At 33.9% G+C, this 21,328-nt stretch overlaps 1 protein-coding gene across 3 annotated transcripts in view; it reads right to left on the bottom strand.

Moving 5' to 3' along the window:
- The window catches only part of LOC126759000 (homeobox protein aristaless), a 311,849-nt gene that overhangs the window by 129,714 nt on the left and 160,807 nt on the right, over nt 1–21,328 (bottom strand). The window contains exon 3 of one of the 3 annotated variants that reach the window (XM_050473517.1): nt 9,022–9,054. In XM_050473517.1, the coding sequence (XP_050329474.1) occupies nt 9,022–9,054 (33 nt within the window). Of the gene's footprint in view, nt 1–306; nt 920–9,021; nt 9,055–21,328 lie in introns of those variants that run through there. The other 2 variants (XM_050473516.1, XM_050473515.1) reach the window with 2 other exon arrangements.

The raw sequence follows: 21,328 nt of genomic DNA, 5'->3' as shown, positions 1-21,328 counted from the left end.
ATATATTGAAAAGAAGGGGTACAAAAGCCGAAAACAAAATAGAAAATAAAATTATAGATTGTTTTATATAACGAAAAGTAGCGGTTTAAAAGTCGAAAATGAAATCAAAAAATTTCGACAAAAACTATTAGCACCTCTTGTACAGACATAACTCTATTGAAGCACATATTTAATGGCACGACTCAGCAGTATTACTTTAAAGCTATAAAAATGAGCACTAAATTTCATAAAGCAAAAAATAAATGCATATTAATTGAAAGAGATACATTTCATAGCAAGTGTTAAGCAACAATTATATTAATTTACTCTAAAAACGCCTTCGAAGGCAACTTTTTAGTCAAATAGTAGCAGCCATGCATTCGTTACTTATAGAAACACCGCACTGACGCGTCTCATACACTTGCACGAAGTTACAATGCGTCACGCGTATGTTTTTTTGGACGCGTCGCAGCAAGCGTAAAATATTAACTAGCAATAAACCGGTTTATTTGAGCGCGCACATAACGAACACACAAACGCACATACGAATACACGTGAATATACAGCGCTCCAAACCGAACACACTGTGAGCGCAGACAGAAAACGCTTCAGCACATTGCCGCGCGAGCAGGGTAATCAACAGCGCAACAACTGTAAATAACGCGCTGAGTGACGCGTTTAACACGAAGCCTACTTGAGTGGCGCACAATAAAAAGCGTGGCGCGCTAGTTAATGCTTGGCGCACGTAAGTACAATAATTTACGTAAATTTTTGCAAAAATGCTAAGCGCCGATAATTTCGCATAAAATACACAACAAATTCGCCATAATTTCCACGTACAACTGTGGGCCGATTGCAAGCGCACCGAGAGTTTTGTGCAAACGACAAGTTAAGTAACGGCGCTGGCTGGAGACGACAACAACGAGCACAGCGCTCCGACGCGCTAACTATGGCTGTTAGGCGAAATGCGAAATCAACAACGGCATAGCGTTTGTGGCATGTGGCAGTGGCGTAATGGCGCTAGTAGCGGACAAACGTACGCATTTGCATGGCACATGCGGCATGCGGCAAGTAAACATGCGACGCAAAAGCTAAGCGTATACACATACGTACAACTATTATGGTTGTTGTAATTTTATTAATGCTTTTTCAATGCATTTCTTATGTTGCTCACGAAGATTTGCGCATGAGAAACACATGCAAAAACAATAAACGATTTTGTAAAAGTAAAAAAAAAAAAAATATTCTAGCAGCAAGTGTACGTTTGGAGTTTGTTGTTGTTGCAAACAGTACACGGCTTGTTGTTGCTTTACTACGCGCTCATTTACATAGCAGCATTTGCGTACTCACTTAGTTGTTGTTGTATTTAAATTTTTTTATTAACGCTAAATCTCATGAACTCTCAGCACCAGACCAGCAAACCAACAGGCTTTGCCACGGCACTCGCGCTACGCTTGAATCACACCGTGCGCATAGTCAAATACCCAGGTACTCATTCAAAACATTGGGCGTCAACTTCAAACACGGTACACGTAGTCAGCGGCAGCGTCAGAACAATCGAGCATGTGTATACACAGTGTGGCACGCAAGCTAGCTGCACTACTCGCGCACATAGCAGTCATACACTGCATTTCCCCAGCCGTTTTATGTCGAACAAGATGGCGCATGCGTGTTAACACGCCTACGTGCGCGTCTCAAGCGCAAGTGGTGCAGCTAGCTAAGCCCATAAACAGCGCGCCGCCTGCCGCACTCTTCGCACGCACGTAATGGTTATTGCTTTCCAGTGCATGACTTCCAATTGGAAACATTCCAGTTGGATGGCTGGCGTGCTTCGCATGTGTTGGTGTGCGCTTTGCGCGCGTGTGCGTGACTCTCCTACCATTTTTGTTTTGCTCTTCGCTGTGTTGGTGTGATTTTTGTTGCCATTCATGGGGCGCACAACAACAAAAGGCCAGTCCTTCAACCTTCCTTGTAAAAGTAAACGTAGTTGTTGCTTTGTAAAGCTCTTTACAACTATGAATTTAACATAGTTGTTGCTTGTATTGTTGTTAGTGCCATTGCCGTTTCGATTAATGGAGTACGCCAATTTATAAAACGCAGCCGTTCATTGCATTCATTTGCTTTCTTTGTTTACTCTCATTCACTGCGTTCAGTTGTTGTTGTTGCATTGCTTCTCTAAAATTCGATTTTTGTTGGAATATTGCGTACTTTTGTTATAGCTTTCTAGTGCCAAGTTTACACTAGCTTGCATAGTGTTGATTTGGGGAGTTCAAGAAGGGTAAAATCATTGGTTTTCTTCGGGTCTATCTGTAACCGCTCTTCAATCGTACTAAGGTATGCTTAAACGGGACTTATGACGGAAGAAACCACAATTTCCTTGACTTATTCCTTTCGGAGCACAGTAAACCTGGCGGTCACCGTAGGGTAGAACTACTACTTCTCAGGGTCGGAAATTAGACAGCAATATTTTTCAGAAGCCTCTTCATTTTATTTTCTGATTGTTGCATAAAGAGCTGGAAGAAGCCTCGAATATTACGTCCGAAGACTGTATTAGTTAGTACTGCTGCATTTATTTAGAGTTTTTGGTGATTAAAAACAGTGGATTTTGGATGAGACTCCAAAGATGATTCATACTTCAATAGAATAAAATGAAAAAAGTTAATCACTTGGTGATCTTTAGAAGATTACCTAATGCAACCAAACCCGGAACATTGTTTGGACTAGCTTATTGCAAACTGACAACCGAACCCTCTGTAGGTTCACTGCCGATCCAACGACATCCATAGGTTTCGGAGGCAACAGTTAACACCTTCAGAAACCCTTTGACGTGCCAAGTGCCTTAGGATGATCAATTACCAACCAAAAGATCCGTTCCCAGAACAGTCGTCTACATAACCGGAACGGACCTGGATTTTTATTCAAGTACTGTCAACTCGGCAGATTTCTGCCGCTACAACAACAACAAACAAACAAACAAAAGGTCCAGTTACCGCCGCGACACGCGTATTTTCTTTTTGCAGTTACGATCTGGACATAGTATGGGATTGGACTCGTACTTTTCACTCTGCTTTCTGAAAAACCGAAAATTCGTGACGCACTAACCTGACCCTAACCACCTCGTTGTAGATCCGCTTAAAACTCCTCATGCTATATCATACTCCGTAAAGTCCGACTTTGTGGAATCTGCTCGTTTCCTGGACCCCCGATAGATCACGTTCCTAAAATTTGCTACCGTGACGATAGGTAGAGTTTGAGTAGCCGGTAAACCAAAAACAAGACGCTGGAGGAAATTTCCTTAAATGAGCACCACTCAATAACATCTTCGAAGACTAAGTGTTTCTTGCGCTTATTTGATGACTTCTTTTATAATAACACACATTTCTACCACTAAATGGAATTTTAATAAAGACTACAACAAGAATAACTACATACATGAAACCATCCAAATAAATTTTAAGACGTTCGTTCGGTTGTTCATGGGTTGAAGAGTGCTGCCGAGTAGATATTCCTTAGTCAGCTAAAACTCCGGGTCCGTTCTGTTTATGTAGGTGCAACTGTAGAGGGTCCATTCCGTTACGGTAGGTCCGACTTTAGAGGCAACGGAGTTCGAAAATTTCGTTAACGAATTCAAAGTCCACGACGCACGTAAAAAAACATAAAATCAAAATTTTTCGCCGAAAGAAAATGATGAAAACAATATGTTATTATATTAGAAGTATTCTTCCACAATAAATTTAAAATTATACCTTTAAGTATTAACTTCCTTCCACTGAAACTGAGCAAAAGAGATTTATAACAAAATATCGTATTCCCCTCCACACTTGAGCCAAACACAGCACAGAAATTTAATATTTTTATTTTGACAGCGAACGATTGCGATTCCACAGCTATTGCAGATCGCACAAAACCCAAAAAATTTTGCCAACAAAACCCATTAAAGTTAATTAACAATGAGCCAGTGTCTAACAGCAAGTAAATAAGACTTTAATAGGATTACAAGGAATTCCCTCTCGTTGGAGCGTTGCGAATGACTCATAGCACACAGTTAGCAGCACAAAGTTTACAACAATAAAACGAAGGTAGCATGCGAAATTCCAATACTGAAGTAGTAAGAGTAGACTAGAGCAAAGGCATGGGTATTTTGTAGCCTAAATCACGCACGACATTTCAATTGTTTTGCTAAAAACTGCAGAAAAAACGGTAATGCGTATGCGCGGAATGCTTTACAAGGAATTCAAACGAAATAAGCGAGTGCAAAAGAGTATGAAATCAAATTGTGAAAATATCAAATTACACACACAAGTACGAAAAACTCAATGCGCATGCGCGCACGCTGACCGACACTCATTGATGGCGGACGCAGCGTGTTGGCTTAGTTCAGCAGCTAGGTAGCTTCATGTTTGTTTGTTTTTCTTTGTATTTCTTTTTGTTTTGCACTTGCAGTGAGGTTTCCTCATTAGTTTTTTGCTCTTTAGCGCTTTAATGCCACAAACAATTCATATCACCGATATTGCGCTGTTAGACAGCATGGTTTCAGCGTTCACATAGCTAAGCTTTGACTTCGTCAACTCTTTTTATGCGCTTTTCAACGTTTGGTTCCTTAATTAATACTTTTTTAAGTGTAGATTTTCATATATAAATTTAATATAAAAAATAAAAGAATATAAGATTTTTTCATATACATATACATAAATCAATGTTGTCCTCACAAAAATTTTTAAGATTTTATTTGAAAGTTTAATCTTTTAATGGTTTTAAAATTTGTACAACTCTAATATTTTAATTATTATTTTTTAATAATAAATTTTGTTTTATTTTTATAAAATATTTAAATCTTTTTAATCGCAAATTTAATCAATTAAAACTTTTCAATACTAATTTAATTAACTGTTAATTAATACCGTTAATTTAACTTTATATTTTTTTTATTTAATTATTATTTTTTAACATAAACTATATGTTAGTTTTAATTTTTTTAAATAAACTAACTGTTAAAAATGTTTTCATGAATTTAATTATAAGTTTAAATTTAGTTTTTAATTTCGATACTTCTATTTCAGCTTTATGCGATTTTTGTTTTTTATTTTGAAATTCTCTGTTATTTTTTTTTTATTCAGCTTAGTTTTTTTAGTTAAAAATTAAAACTTATTTTTTTCGCTTTCTACTAATAATTAAATGGTAAATGTAATTTTTTTAGTTATAACTTTAATTTAAAGTTTTCTAATAATAAATTAAAGGTTAATTAAATAAATTAAAGGTTAATTAAATCTTTAATTTAATTTTGTATTTTTCTTTTAATTAAATTAGTTTTCTTAATATATTACATTTAATAGTAATTTAACAATAATTAATTACTAATTTAATAAATTTAATTTTTTTAATTATTTGCAAGCTTCTTATATAACATCTTTATTTTATTTATTAATTTTTTTAGTTATAATTTTAATTTAAAATTTTCTAATAATAAATTAAAGGTTAATTAAATCTTTAATTTAATTTTGTATTTTTCTTTTAATTAAATTAGTTTTTTATTATATTACTTTTAATAGCAATTTAAAAATAATTAATTACAAATTTAAAAAATTAATTTTTTTTTAATTATTTGCAAGCTTCTTATATTACATCTGTATTCAATTTATAATGTTTTTTTATATTGTCCATTTTTATTAATTCAGGTTAAGTTTTTTCAATATATCGCATTAATTTTTATTATAAAATTTGATTTTCAATTTTTTATTATCAAGTAAATACTCTTCTTTAATTTAATTTGTATTTCTTTTATTTTAAAATTCGATAATTTTTTTGTCTTTATGCGATTTTTTCTAAATTCTGCAATTTATTTCTTTCAAATTCAGCTTAATTTTTTTAATTACAAATTATATGATAAATTTAAAATTAATTTTAATTTTTTAATAACAAATTTAATTAATTTATTTTTACTTTTTTATAACAAATTAACGGGTAATTAATAAATTTAAATTAATTTTATATTTTCTTCTAATTATATTAATTTTTTATAATGTGTTATTTTTAAATTTTATTTATATATTTATTTACAAATATAATAAATTTAATTTTTATATCAATTTCTTCTTTATCATCTTTATTCGATTTATTATTATTTTTTTATATTCTCCAATATAAAATTGGTGATTATTTTTTATTATAAATTAAATACTAACTTTTTATTTAATTTGTACTTTCTTTTTTTTTAATTTTGATGATTTTTTTGTATTTATGCGATTTTTTTTAAATTCTGCAATTTATTTCTTTCAAATTCAGCTTAATTTTTTTAATTACAAATTATATGATAAATTTAAAATTAATTTTAATTTTTTAATTACAAATTGAATTTATTTATTTTCATTTTTTAATTTTATTTAATTTAATTTAGTTTAATTTAATTTTTAAATTAATTTAAGTTAATTTAATTTATTTTATTTTTTTATTTTATATTATTTTATTTTTTATTTTATAATATTTTATTTTATTTTTTAAATTTATTATTTTATTTTATATAAATTTTTTATTTTTCTAGATTTCTAAAAACTTCCTAAATTAAAGCCTAATTCTTTTATAATTCACATAATCCGCAAATTGATTACCACTTTGGAAATTTTTATTAGGAAACTCACAGTAACAAAATTAGTGAAGCATTCAAGTATTTATATAGTACTTAAATACACAAAATTGAAATGTAAATAAAGTTGTGACCCATAAATACCCTTTCAAATAGACAATGAATAAGTATAAAAGCGGCAAACTGAGGAAGTCAAGTGCAATCACAAACGAGTTAACTAGAGAAATCGGCTAAAGCGTTAACTCACGTACATACACACGCATACTTATAAATCTGTTAAACAAACACAAATTATAAAATAATCAAAAAACACACAAACGACAATTAGAAAACGCCGCGTTTGCGCGTAATTGACCGAAAGTGGCTACTTGAGTAGTTTGGAAATCTCGCTGGCAAATTACAGCGCAATGTTAAAAAAAATTAAAGAAAAACAACAAAAAATTAGAAATCATATACAACGATTAAGCAGCTAACTGTCAATATAACAATTTGTGCATAATTATATCATTATGTAAAATGCTATAGCAATCAATAAAGCTTTCGAGTGCACAAAAGGTTTGATTATCTTCAAAAAAATTATTTCAAAACTTTTTGTTTGAAATTCCCTTTGGTGAGCGTGTATGTGTTTTTACTTCGAATTGGCTTAAACAATGGTTTCGCGTCTTTTGTGGTTTATTTTATTGTTTTGTTGTTGTTGTGTCCTCTTACAGCTGCCACAAAGGTGTTCAAATTTGAACTCTCCTAAAAATTGTTATCTCTACATATTCGACCACACTTTTGCATATTCACACGCTCATAATTACACACTTGAATGTCTAATCTGTATTTAAGCACACATTGTAGCGATTATAAACACGTCTATTATAGTTTTAATTATGTTTTTAGCGCTGTCATCGAAACAGCTTAATTATGGGTGATTTTTTTTATGCACGGAATTTAAAACTTTTTTTTAATAATTTTTTTAGTTGTTTGTTTGTGTGTTGTGCAGAAAAAAAATGTTGGAAAGCTTGTTGAGAAATTTCAATTACAATCGTTGATTATTACATAGTAATTAACCAAGCTTTTCAGGTGAATACATATGTATGTATGTATGTACATAAAATTCGCTGAGGCCAATATTTAAAATGGTATTTAGGAATAAATGAACCATGTTAAACCAAAGCTTTACTTTTGTTGTTGCTTTTGGTGCTGTAATAAGTTTAGTAAACAACCAAAATAAAAATTAAAAAAATTTTAAAAAAATTAAAAACAAAATAAAAATAAAATAAAAATAATTAAAAAAAAAATAATGAAAAATTATTAAAAAGTATTAAAAAATATATGTATATAAAAAATTGTATATAATATTAAAATACTTTTATAAAAAAAGTATATAAAGAAATTATTTTAAAAATATATTACATATTTAAAATATACATATGTATGTATGTATATACAAAAACATTTTTATCATATTTGATTTTTATTTATATAAAACAGAAATACATATGTAAAAAATTTGACAAAAAGCTAAAATTTATGCAAAAACATACATATGTATATTCAAAATAAAGTTATAAAAATTAAAATTAAAAAAATAATTAAGTTAAAAAAATACCAATAAAAATTAAAACAAAAAGCAAAAATTTTTGCAAAAAATTATATTCAAAATAAAAACTTATAAAAATTAAAATTAAAAAATATTTAAAATTAAAAAAAATTAAAAAAAATTAAAAATAAAAAAAAAAATTAAAATTAAAAAAAAATTTAAATTAAAAAAAAAAATTTAAATTAAAAAAAAACTAAAAATTAAAACAAATGAATTTAAAAAAATTATGAAAATTATACAGATTAGTAAATATTAAAAATTTATAAAAATAAAGATAAATTTTCCGTTCCTCAACGAAAAAATTAATAATTCTATTTATTTTAAGCAATTTTTGTTGATTAACCAATTAATTGGCTTTATATATATTTTCGACTACAGATGTCGCTGTTAGACATATCAATTATGGCTAATTGTTTCATTTGCTTCACTGCACGAATGGATTGGGTCTTCGCTAGAACAAAGGTAAACAAATAAGCGAGAACTAAGCGAGCGAAATGAATATGGCTGGTGAATAAAAAAAATGTTAATAGAAATATTCAAAAGACGGTTACGGATTAACGATTTCATAATTGAAATATAAACAAAAAACAAACACATTATTGCGGACTCTTTACACTAATATAAACTTTATAAACACCAGTTTATTATTGTGGGCTCTTTACACAGCTGAACAACTAAACCAACATAACTCGTCAAACAATTCGCACATTTTAACTTTATATACTTTTACATATTTTTTCACAATTGTTTACTATGGCACACAGCTTTAAGGGTTAAAATCTATTTAAATTTCAAATATGGAATCACTATGCTTTCAGAAATAATGAATTTTGCTTATCATTCTAATTAGAAAAATATAAGTATCAGTACTCACCGTACAGCGTGGTGCAGCTACTCATTTCTGACACTGAAAACAAAGAAAACAATCAATTAAAATCATATTGACAATATATTTAACAATAGAAAGTATTTTAAAACAGTACTTCAAACTTTTAACCACCTTTTCTGTAAGTCAAGCCAGCATCAGTTGGCCCCAGACCAGCTTTGGTAACACAATTAGCACAAACATACACTAACACTAAATTTTGTTCAAAACTACTTTTACACATTTTATGCAACACATACACACAAATATAAGCACAAAAATTTGTCAAATAAACACAACACAATATTATTTAAATCGCGAATTGAATTTTCTCGAAATTCCGCTGTCAACTAATTAGTGAAAACAATTAATCGACGAAATCGATAAGCATTAGATGGTTTGTATGCGTTTGGAAATCAACGCCGTTAAAACGTGCCGTCGGCAAAATAATCATCCCAAATTATATTTTAAATTCACAAATTTTATGTAAAAATCATTTTAAGGCGAAATAAAATTATGAATGAAGCTTTTAAATTTCTGGTTAGTTCCTAAAACTTTTTGCAATAAAAAATAAAAATATTACCAGCGACAATTTATTGTTATTTCTTATAAGAAGTAAAATTTCAGTGTCAATTTTTTTAAAAGTGCTTAAATATAGTTAAAAAAGCTTTTTGAAGATACTTTTTTTCATATTGTTCGTAAAAATGTACCATTACTTTATTTTTATTCTGAGTACGGTCTATAATCATTATATTGAAATATAAACGACTTGGGATTTTCAAAATTTTAAACTGTTATTTAAAGGTTACATTTTTAATTAACTTTTTTAAATTTTTAAAGATCATGATATTGGAATTAAAAACTGCAAACTTATATTATAAATATCGAAATCAGAATTAAACAACAAAGACATATTTTTTTAGATTGGAGCAAGAAATAAAAAAAAATTTCAAATTAAAAACAGGAAGAAAAGGGTTAATTTTTTTTACATATTTCTAACTGAAACACTGTAATTAAAAGTTATGAATTATAAATCAGACATAGAATGATCAAATTTGTGAAAATTTGATTAAAATTAATTTTTTTTTTAAATTTTTTAATTGTTATACAAGGGGTTAATTTCTTTTTCATCTGGTATTTTTGCAATTAAAAATATATTTTTATTTTGTAATCCCAGTTTTGGAACTAAACTTTTTTTTTATTTTTCAATACTGCGGATTAGAAATTCAAAAATAAATTTTAATTAAGACATTCGGGACTGCAAAATAAAAAAAAAAAACTACCTAAAATCTACTAATTTTATTTGTAAAACGCATTAAGTAGCAAAGTAGCACTTAAAAACGTCAACCGGAAGCTTCTAACAGCAGCTGCAAATGAAGCATTGTGATTGCGCGCTTCAACAAACGTACACTATACAGTACTCAGACGCGCGGCTTTACGTTCGTTTGCTTTATTTTTGATTTATTTACATGTTGGCTTTATTTTCAATTGCTGTGATTACCGTTCAATTGGGTTGGGTGTTAAGCAGACAAAAGCGATTGCCGCGCAAGCCTATGCGCCGCCCAATAAGTAAACACACAACACTGCGTTTATATATATGTATAATGAATAATTTCCTGCGCTGCACCCAGACCTAACAAGCTAAGCTGCCATATTTGTGCATTAATTTGCGCCGTGACTCCATTATTGCCCATTAACAAACTCATGCATGGAAATCACAGCTTACTGCTGCTGCTGCTTGAGTGCCATAGAGCGCGGCAAGTTATTGCATTGTCGTCGTTGAGTGTCGAGTTGCTGCCACTTAGTGAACGCCTCAAACCGGCTAGCGAAAAATACGCGTTGCGGCGTCGTATTGCTGCCATCAATTGGGTGATTACCGTACACCAAAGTGTGCTGCTTTTCATGTTGATTAACACTGCCGCTGTTTTGTAGTGTTGGCACTCCTCCTACAACACCGCCCGCCAGCAGCACTTCGTCTACATTAAATGTAGAACGTTTTTACCCTCGAAATATTTATTTATTATAGCGTATAACAAATTTAACTATGAAAATAGGGATGATTGATGATTCCGGCACGACTGTCAAAGAATATACATATATATATACACTGTATGTCGTGAAGTGCTACGTAAATTAACTGTAAATCGTCGAAATGTACTCGTATGTTTACACATTAGCAGTTGTTGGTAATCATTCAGGCGTTCACACTACGCTTTGCGCCCTTCTTTTCCGCGCTCCATACATATAGTTATTGCCGCTCACTATATGGCAGCCATATTTGATTTGCACTTAAAAAAATATAAAAAAAAAACTTAGAAGTATGGTGGCAAAGCACCCCTGCTGCTCTTAACAGTGCTACTATTGTTGTTATGGCACCTTTCCCATACTTCTTTACCAATTACTGTCACTAGCATTGTTACTGTTTCATTTTGTTGCAAATTAAGGTCAGCATGTGTTGAAGTGCGGCAAGCAACTTGTGGGGTGAATTTCGAAAATTGAAATAAACTAATTTACAGTAGTTTCAAGAGGCTCTCATATTTGCATTTGGTTTGTGGTGAGAAAATTAAATATAATGCTGCATGAATAAACATGAAAAATCCTGAGTTAAAAAGTTTTCGTGCAGAAATGGCAAAAATTTGTATTACATGAGTGCGTACTGAAATTATATGTGAGTAGTGCTTATGGCCCTGAGGTTGTGGCAGGCAACCACGCGCAATTTTTGGCTTTCTCGATTCCGTGCCGGTAATTTTGGCATCTAAGTTGCACGACGCTCTGGATATTGTAGAGTCCGATCGCCATGTAAGCACTGGGTTGGTTTCCCAGAAGCTAAACATTGCGCAATCATTTTGAACTCTTTGTAAAGTAGGCCGGATATAAAAATAAGCTCAATATATGAGCGCCACATGCAAAAAACTCGCCTGGACCGAATTTCCAGCTGTGAATCGCAACAAACTCGAGCGATTTATGAAGCAGGTGGTAACTGGTGATTAAAAGTGGGTAAAGTACGACAAAATCAAGCAAAAACGGTTTTGATGAGCCGGCGCAAACGGTGGCCTAGCCAAGATTTGACGATTAGGAAAGTTTTGATATTTGTTTGGTGATATTGGCAAGGAATCATCTACAATAAGCTGCTCTCTAACGGCCAAATTTTTTAAATCAGATCCTTCCTAACAACAATTGAACCGTCAGAAGGATCATCTACCAAGAGCAGCTTGCCTACAGCCAAGATTTTTATCCGGTCGAGGACCGTCAAGTCAGCAGTACTCCTCCAATATACTTCAGGGATGTTTTCTGCAACAATAGCAGAGCTTGGTCAGAACATGGTGCCAAGTGTTTACAGCCTCTTCCTGTCTATGGCGAATGATTTTGCTGGTGAAAAATTCGCCTAAGGAAAACTTGTGAAAATCGATTGTTTTAATTTTTTTCCATGAGAACGACAACAAGTTATCGAACAAAACGGTGCAAATTTAACCTAAATTAGATCATTCTAACTATGTTAAATATAAACATCGATCCAAAAATAACTTCTTTCTTGACTTGTCCATTGGTTTTATGCCAATTGTTTGTCAATACGTCACACTCTAAGGCTTTTAGGATCGAAATAAGCTGTAACTAGAAGTTTCGAAGCAATAACCGAAAACAATTCATAACTTATACAACTAAATGTATCATAAAAATATCAGATATCGATTTTCATTTAAAAAATCATTTTGAGATATTTCGTAAAGAACACCAAAAAATCTAGCACAACCAAAGACACACATTAAACATATTAAACCGATTTACAAAGTCAACCAATTGCAATTACGCCTAAATAATCGGCTTTTGAACGAAAATTTTGAAGCGAAGTCTACCCATAGACCATAGCACCACAGCAACCCACCCAACTAAAAAACGACAACCACTTAAGCATAATTAAAAAATATAGCTATTGTCATATGAAATGCACCTGCAAAGCGGCCAGAGTGCAAGTGCAAATCTGCGTAGAAATGACAAATTACGCTTTGACAGCAATTGACGCCCTACAGCCGTACCAAAGCAGAAGTTGAAGCGGGGGCGCAGAAATGCATTCATTAAAGGCATAATAATCGAGGCCACAATAGTCGAAATGCACTGCACAGTTGTATGTATTTTTGAGTATTACTTTGACACGCCTTTTTCGCAGTAAATTTCCACTCTAAAAATTACCAAAGCGGCGCGTAGAGGCAGCGCCTAGTGTGGGAGGACTTAAAAAGTTAATCAAGCATTTTAGCATTTTGTACGCACAAAGTGAACTGTGATAATTAAAATTGAAGCGAATTGGAAGTGATGAATGTGAAATTAAAATACCACATGTTGGGTGAAGCACAAAAAAACAGCAGTTTAGAAATGGTAATGAAGCATAAATTAAAAATTGGTAAAATCGTGGTTGTAATTAATCAGTATAAAATGTGTGGATGAAGTATTTTGGATATTGCATGTTTGTTCATGAACGGTAACGGTAATATTTTCATGTTTTTTCATGATACATTACGATAGAAATTCAATATCAAATACTATATCGATATTTGAAGTAATAGTCTGTGCACAGCCTTATGTTTGCGCTGGGCACACACTTTTATTAGCAATAAATGTTTCAAAACAAACAAATTGGTTAATGTTTAGATATTATGCAGACGAGATTAAAAAAAACTATAATATAATATAATATTTTAGGAAAATATTTACATTTTATTTGAAGCAAGCGTCTCTAGAGGTACATAAGTATTAGGTGTCGGAATACTAGCAAGACAAGGAATAACACAAAATTATTTGGGGGTAGTATTGATGGTGGTCAGGCCAAAAAGTTTCTGCTGCAAGGTAGCAGTATTGTAAGGTTCATCTCATGGCTTCTAGCTTCGAGCTATCTTCTACGTTTTCAAGTTTTCCATTTGGGCAGTTAAGGTCGAAAAAATTATGACATTTTGTCTAATCCGCACTAACTGGTCACTGCCTGGTGGCGACACATGGTTGCAAGTTGGGGCTGACAGATCAAGAAGACTGCACGAAATGTCTAACCAGTCTAAGTGTGGCTTATTGGCGTACCAGATTAACCTAACCTAACCTATATAATCCACAGTGTTGCCTAATAGGATACAACTTAGAAGGACAACGAAACCTTTGATGACTTAAGAGTGGTCGCCGGAGATTAGGTGTTCTTGCGCCTTCCCTTTGCAACCATTCAACCAATATAGACTATAGAAAAAGTCTTCACTGATAAATCCAGCCCACTTTTTGGAATACAAGTACATACTATATCGCTGCTCATACTTATACCTTTATGCACTGCGTATATTTATGAAAATCTCGTTCGAACTGTATATCTCTAATATTTTCTTAGGCCACCCCATTCTCACTTGACTTTCAAGTGATTAACTTGTACATTTCATAGCCGTGAGAATATCGACGAAAACTATTCACCCCAGTTGCTCTTTAAACTGTTTCGTAGAAGGATCGGTAAGAAAAACAACGGTACATGACATACGTATAACGGAACAAGTGCGAAATACAAACACTTTACGGCGACCAATTTGGCACTTCTGTGCGGTAATTGTGGTACACACCTACAATGTTGGGTATTTCAACACCAAAATAATCTCTTTGCAACTGTTTTGAGCGGTATTGAGAGCATAATCCGATTTCTTAGCGATTGTTGACACAAGAAAGCCGCAACGTCAGAGTGAAGGAAGGCATTTCCACTAATTACTTACAAATTATGCACAAAAGCAAAATAATAACATTATTTCTAAGTCCAGTGTCCGTGAGTAGATCACTTTAGAAACCGCTACAATTAGGTTAAAATAAATAAATAAAGAGTTCTAAGAAAGATGCGCAGGACGCACAAGAAAACAGCGCCACAAAAGTGAAGTGCAAGGGAATGCTCGGCACAAATGTAAATAATGATCATTTCGGTATTCGGCTTGTCTGCCGTTGACAACTGAACAAGAACGAATTTTTTTTTATATATTCTCATATATACTGCGGAACCGGCAGACAGGTAGTCGACAATGTGAGGAATGCAGCCTGCGAGCGAGACAAGCGATGACCGTTGAACGGACAAATGCTCATTACAAAGCCATTCTTAAGTCGCTACCTTCGGAGCATGGATACTATATGTGCTTTAGATCGTGTGCATGACAAATGTTGTGTAAATATTTTGACAGTGGTATGCCAAAAATTTCGCACGTTGGTGAGGTATGCAACGAGAAAAAATGATCACGTTTTCACAATAACAATGAGACGAACTTTAGTATGTCTTGTGAACGCCGAAAAATAACGAGAGGTAACAGAATAAAATATAGTAAAAAACGTACTCTAAAGTGGTTTTGATAGAGCTAAACTGTGGAGAGTGGCGAGTCGAACAGACAACTATTAAGTTCCCGTTGTATGTCAATAGGTATTTGATATATCCAAAACGTGTTAATCTTAACCGAGACATTTGAAAACGAAACTGCATATCCACATAAGTGACTTTGTTTACGTGTCATATACATTAGATTATACGAATATGTACGATTTTTTGCCAAACAATTCAGTGAAAGAAATCGGTGGCTGAAGCTTATCATGAATACCAACAAATTTACGAAAGTGATCAAATGAATCAACGTGCAGTGATTGGTTTCGTCGCTTCAAAGGGGGCAAATTGCGATAATAACGACCGTCTGCGTGAACGAAGACCAGAAAGCTTAGAAGATATGAAATTGAAAACGTTGCTCCATTAGAGTCCGTCTCAAACGCAAGAAGATATTGCTTCAGCAGCCATTTCAAAGCGGCTATTTGCGCTGGGAATAATTCAGAAACACAGAATTTAGGTACCCTATAACCACAATACAAAGAGAATCCCGAAAAAGAGATTATGCTGCATGAAAACGCACGGCCTCACTTAGCCAAATCCGTTAAAAACTTCCTGGAAACGTTTTAATGGAGTCCTACTCCTCGATTATTAATTGTGTCGTTCGATGGCACATGGTCTGGCTCAGAAGCAGTTCTACGCACAAGACGATACCGAAAAATGGTTTGTTTTTTGGATAGCATCACAGGATGAACAGTTTGAGATAATGGTGTTCAAGCTTTGGCAGAAGAATGGGAAAAAGTTGGGAACTCTTGAATTTTTGCCGGCAATGTCTTTTAGAGGAAACTCGAGGAAATCTTGATAGCTGCAAGGAGAAGATCTACAAATACTGAGTATACTCATATTTAGTATATGGAGTACAAGTTTAGATAGGTAACATCCAGAGCGTGGACATGCCAGAATTGCCCAATTCACTGATTCTCAATGAATGCACTTATGCTTATTGTGGACAGCTATTCAAGGTTTGATATTTATGGGTTCTAAGTATTTTTAGTCGGGCTTGTGATAGAGCTGGAATTATTTGAAGGCAAACCAATACTTTCGACCATCTGTAAGAGCTCCAACATATTCTTTGAACTTAAGCCTTTTATTGTTATTGTAACAGCATCACATTCATCAACCAGTTTTGGATAATGCCACTGAGGAGGTACTTAGCCGGGTGCAAATCGTTAAGGATGTGTGAGGAACGGTCAAGCCACTTTTGGAAAAGTGGGAACGAATATGGTTTATCATAAAGTTCATAGTGTTATAGTTTACTGGAATTCTAGAGCTTTTATAATTCCTATCTTAAGGACTTGAATGAATAACGATATCGATCAGGAATTTTAGAGCTACATGTTTTCTGCCTCGATGCTTTGAGCAGAACATGGAATTAATCGAAAGAGAGCTTTTTAAGGTAAGTAAGCTTTATAATTTTTTTAATGATCAATTTGGAATTTCAACTATGCTTGCTATCAGGAGAATGGAGTCAGATGTAAAAGTTCACGCCAGTGAGGAAAGTTCTCTGTGCGCCATTCACTTGTAAATGGCCAGAAACAATTATTTTACATATGGCTCAAGTAGCTCACGACTTCCAATCCTAGACTAAGTATCCTCTGGGCAGCCACAAAACATCTGTTTGAAGGTGAACTAAAGTGAGAAGGCGAAACATCCCTTCGCAAGGTTGTGCGCTGGGTTTGGGACCCGCCACGTAAAAAACACCCCCAATGAAATGGAGAAAACAGCCTTGGATTGTAACGTAATGGGTGTTTACGACTATAAAGAAGAAGATGCTTGCTATCTCGACAGTTTGAGCGGATTACCGGTTCAGTCGAAAGTATGTACTTATGTGTGGTAATGCAAAACATTTCTTAATTTCTGTCTTGGTGCTTATTGATCAGATTACCAGATCAGTTTGGAATTCGATGTTTGAGCTCTGGCCGTTTGAAAAAGTTATTGAGTCAGTCGAAAGAAGATGTGGTAAGGTAATGAAGATTTCTTTGCTCTTTTTCATTTTTCGCAATAAAAAAAATCTCATTAAAGTACTAATTCCCAGCCTGAATTGAGTTCATTCAGCTCATTCAATTCATTCATAAAAAAATATGATTTCTCATTCATCCAAATAAATAATTATAGAGCATAAAAGAAATAATAAGGTATTCATATGCTACGAAGATAGCAGTAAATAAAAGTAATAAGACCATTGCATAATTTATGCCACATGCCACATCATTGCTCCAATCTAAATTTCTGAACGCACACACGCTCAACCTAACAATGCGCCCCACAGTTAAACCAATGGTTGAGCCGTACGACAGACACTCTTTTGCATTTTTAATTGCAACACACGAGCAGCAATAGTGCAAACTCAAGCTATACCGAAAAAATCACAATTCTGCTGCACCGCTGATTATCGTGGACGCGCTTTAATGGCGGAAATGTGGCGTCGGCACCACTAATGTGGATGGAGTTCGGGTTGAGTGAAATGGTTAAATGTGCGGCACCACACAGCTTATAATTACACCCAACCTAGCAGCTGTCAGTGCCCACCAACCCAACGAACCAGTGCGCATTGATACTGCAATTGTGTGGAGTGTCGGTTGCGTCGGGCGGAGAAGCGAGTAAATGCTTGTTATGATGGAGCCGGAAAATGCGGTTTTGCTGTGCGCACAAAGCGCCAGCGCTCTCACACTGGCAGTGCATACTTGTGCACTCAAGGCGTGAAAATAATTGAAAATTGCGCAATGCATACTTAAAGCAAATAATGAATCGGCGTTTGAGAGATTTCACATATGTGGGCGTGGAAAGCGCAGGAAAACCACAATTAACTAGACTGAATACTGATACTTCACTAAGTAGGTGGGTTGTTGCGCACGTCTAACAAGCAGTCAACGAGCGCGGCGCATCATAGCATGGGCTGACACTTGGCAGTCTTGTGATTTCATATTGTGGAGGAAGCTTCAAACCGGAAATTCTGTTTGAAAGACATTTGCAATGTTGGGCGCTTTAATAAATATCTTGAAGAGTAAGAACGATTGCGCTTTCTACATTTTTAATAGATGTCTGCAGTGGAAAACGGGTTCGTTGGTGGCGGCCGATTACGTATTTTTGTGGGATAGTACTTTGTGCTCAGAGTTTTGAAATTTATTTTTTACAGATCCTCCTAAATTCCCTTATGCCTTTGGATCCTAAGATCTAATAATGTTCAGGTAATCAATGGCTCGCGTTATGTATATTAAATATCGGGTGGACTATGAAAAAATATTTTTGATAAAACCGAGATTTTAGAATGCTGATAAAATAGTTACAGATATTGAGAAGGTCATTCTAATTGAAATTCGAAAAAACATTGGTATTATTGAAAGCCTGCCCCTTTCGGGGAAGAGTCCTTCGGGACCACGACTTAAGTAAAAATAACGACTAACCGATCCAAACAGTGTTTGATCCTCGAAATAACAGCCCTTGGCCAGCTAAAAACCGTGTCGATTCCGATAACTTATAATCGATTTTTGTGGGAACTAAAAATAACGAGCTCGCACTGGAAGGGTCAAACACTTGAGTCAAATTACAAAGCAAATATCGATATTTTGAATCAAACCAATTTAACCCTACAATAAGTGATCACTAGAAGTCTGGATTTCATTTTTAATGTAAGTATGTAAGTCTGTTAGAGCAGTTAGTGGCGCAAGCTTATAAGTTCAACTTTAGTATTAGACCGATCTGAGAGGAACAGAGATCTGGTAAAGTTCATGGAGTGGCGTGTAAGCCCTTTCTGTATTGCTATTTTTTAGGTACCAGCAGTCTTCGAAAGCAAGGTATACTATACTTATATGTCTTCCAAGAGATTTCAATGAATAAAAGCTTGAGCTCCAGTTTTTCGAAAACAAAGTAAGAACTTTTACTAATAAAGCGTGAATTTCGAAAAGCTGAAGCTATCGGATTTTGAAAATATACAAAAAAATGTAGTCTGTCACACTAGAGCAGTCGGCTGAAGACAGAAACAACGCAATACTTGCTGTCTTCGCATCTAAATTTTGTGTATATTGCACCGGATTCTGAAGTCATGAAAGTAAATCTAGACTTTCATACTAAGTGAGGCGGCCGAAGACAAAAAAAGTGCGGTAGTTGCGGATTCGCATATCAATTCCGAGTTCGTAGAACTGGATTTCAAAAATATAGCAGTAAATCCAGTCTTTCATACAAAAAGAAGTCACCTGAAAATGAAAATCACCTCGATCAGACCTCGAGCGTAAATTTCGGAAATCAAAAATCAGCTATCGGACTGCGAAAATATACAGAAAAATCTAGTCTGTCGTACTAGAGGAGTCGGCGGAGGACAGAAAGACTGCTATACTTGTTGTCTTCGGCTCTAAATTTTAAGTCTATTGAAGTAAATCTAGTCTTTCATACTAAACTAGTCGGCCGAAAACAGAAACGTTAGACAGCAGCAGACTTCACATATCAATTTCAAGTCTGTTGGAAGGTATCTTGAAAATATTGTATGTACGTATATCATAAGACTTTGTTAATCAAAATGACAAATACTAACTAAGATGGCAGCATTTAGTCCCACATCGCACCAAGTGGCATTTGGTATCGACGTTGATTTCCTGCCGTCCGCAGCGCATATTATATCCTCACATTTACTTATTTTTTTATTTCCGAAAGAATTAGAGCGCACATTTTTGCATTATGATGCCTTTTAAGCTGTCTCCGAGCACATGTGAGCGCCCGGAGGTATAAGCAAAGAGAGGTGGACTAAAGTAGAAATTAAGACAAATGCACAGGCGCCAAGCAGCGGCTCATAAGCAGCTTCCACTTGTGCATAGTTAAAAGAGATAATGAAAATATACGAAACGAAAAGAAAAAAGTTGAATTAAAATAAGGTATTTCCTTCATATGTGCAAAGTGGACGTATTTTTTGCACATCCTTTGCCATGACATAAAAAGCTTTATAAATATAGCAGTAAAAAATGCAAATATTATAATGAAAATATATAAATATATATAGCAATGAGTGGTGGGAGCATAATGAAAAAGTACTTCATTAAAAATTCCCGCATACAAATGCAAAAAAAAAAATAAATAATGCACTACAAAAGCAAAAGTGGCAGCAGCAGCAACAGCAATGACAACAACAAAAGTGATAGCTGCAATTGCAAGAAATTATGATGTCCACTGACAGGTTTGCAGATTTTTACATTAGTGTGAAAATGCGAAATGCAAGCACTTAGTTACACACATAAACTTGCAACTGTCGCAAATGCAGCTGAGCGTGTGCAAAAAGCGGTGCGAATATTGCGAAAGAGATACTTTAGCTGTTGGTTCTTAAGTGAGTGATACTTATAGTTTGTTGTGGTATCCGACTGAAAATGAGGTAAAGTGGCATTATGGCTGATGTATATTTTTACACAGGTGGGATGGAGGCCGCTTCTTCTCCTCCTGGCACGTGGGGTTTCACTTGAAAAACTTTAATTTTTTTTTAAATAAATTAAGTATTGATTTGGAGAAAACTAAGTACCGTGTCTTGTGTTTATATCGAGATCGGCAAAAATTTGGCTATTTGTATATTGCTATTATGTCAGAGTTGCTTTGGAATACCGTGAAACGCGTTCAAGGTGCATGTGGAGGTCAAACACTACACGGAGGATTAATTTATGAAAAATATTTTGAATTTCAGCCCTTCCAAGCAATAAACATTTATGGAAACACCACGGATTTCCAGAAAATTTTGGTCCAAAAGGCGGTAAAGTTTTGTTAAGGTTAGAGCAGCAAGAGGATTCCGGTTCATGCAGTTCGTACTTTTAATTAGACCGAACAAGTATCTAGGAAGTGAAGCCGATTTCGAAGTAAAATAAAACTATAACTTAGAAGACTCTCAATAAGGCGGAAATACACTAGAGCGTCAAAACATAAACTAAACATCTCATGAGCCTTTAAAGACAGTTAGTTCTTGACAACGTTTCT

The sequence above is a fragment of the Bactrocera neohumeralis genome, chromosome 5 (assembly GCF_024586455.1).
Source record: "Bactrocera neohumeralis isolate Rockhampton chromosome 5, APGP_CSIRO_Bneo_wtdbg2-racon-allhic-juicebox.fasta_v2, whole genome shotgun sequence".
NCBI classification, from domain to species: Eukaryota; Metazoa; Arthropoda; class Insecta; order Diptera; family Tephritidae; genus Bactrocera; species Bactrocera neohumeralis.
The sequence above is the reverse complement of the archived record's forward strand: the minus strand, read 5'-3'. Positions and strand labels throughout refer to the sequence as shown.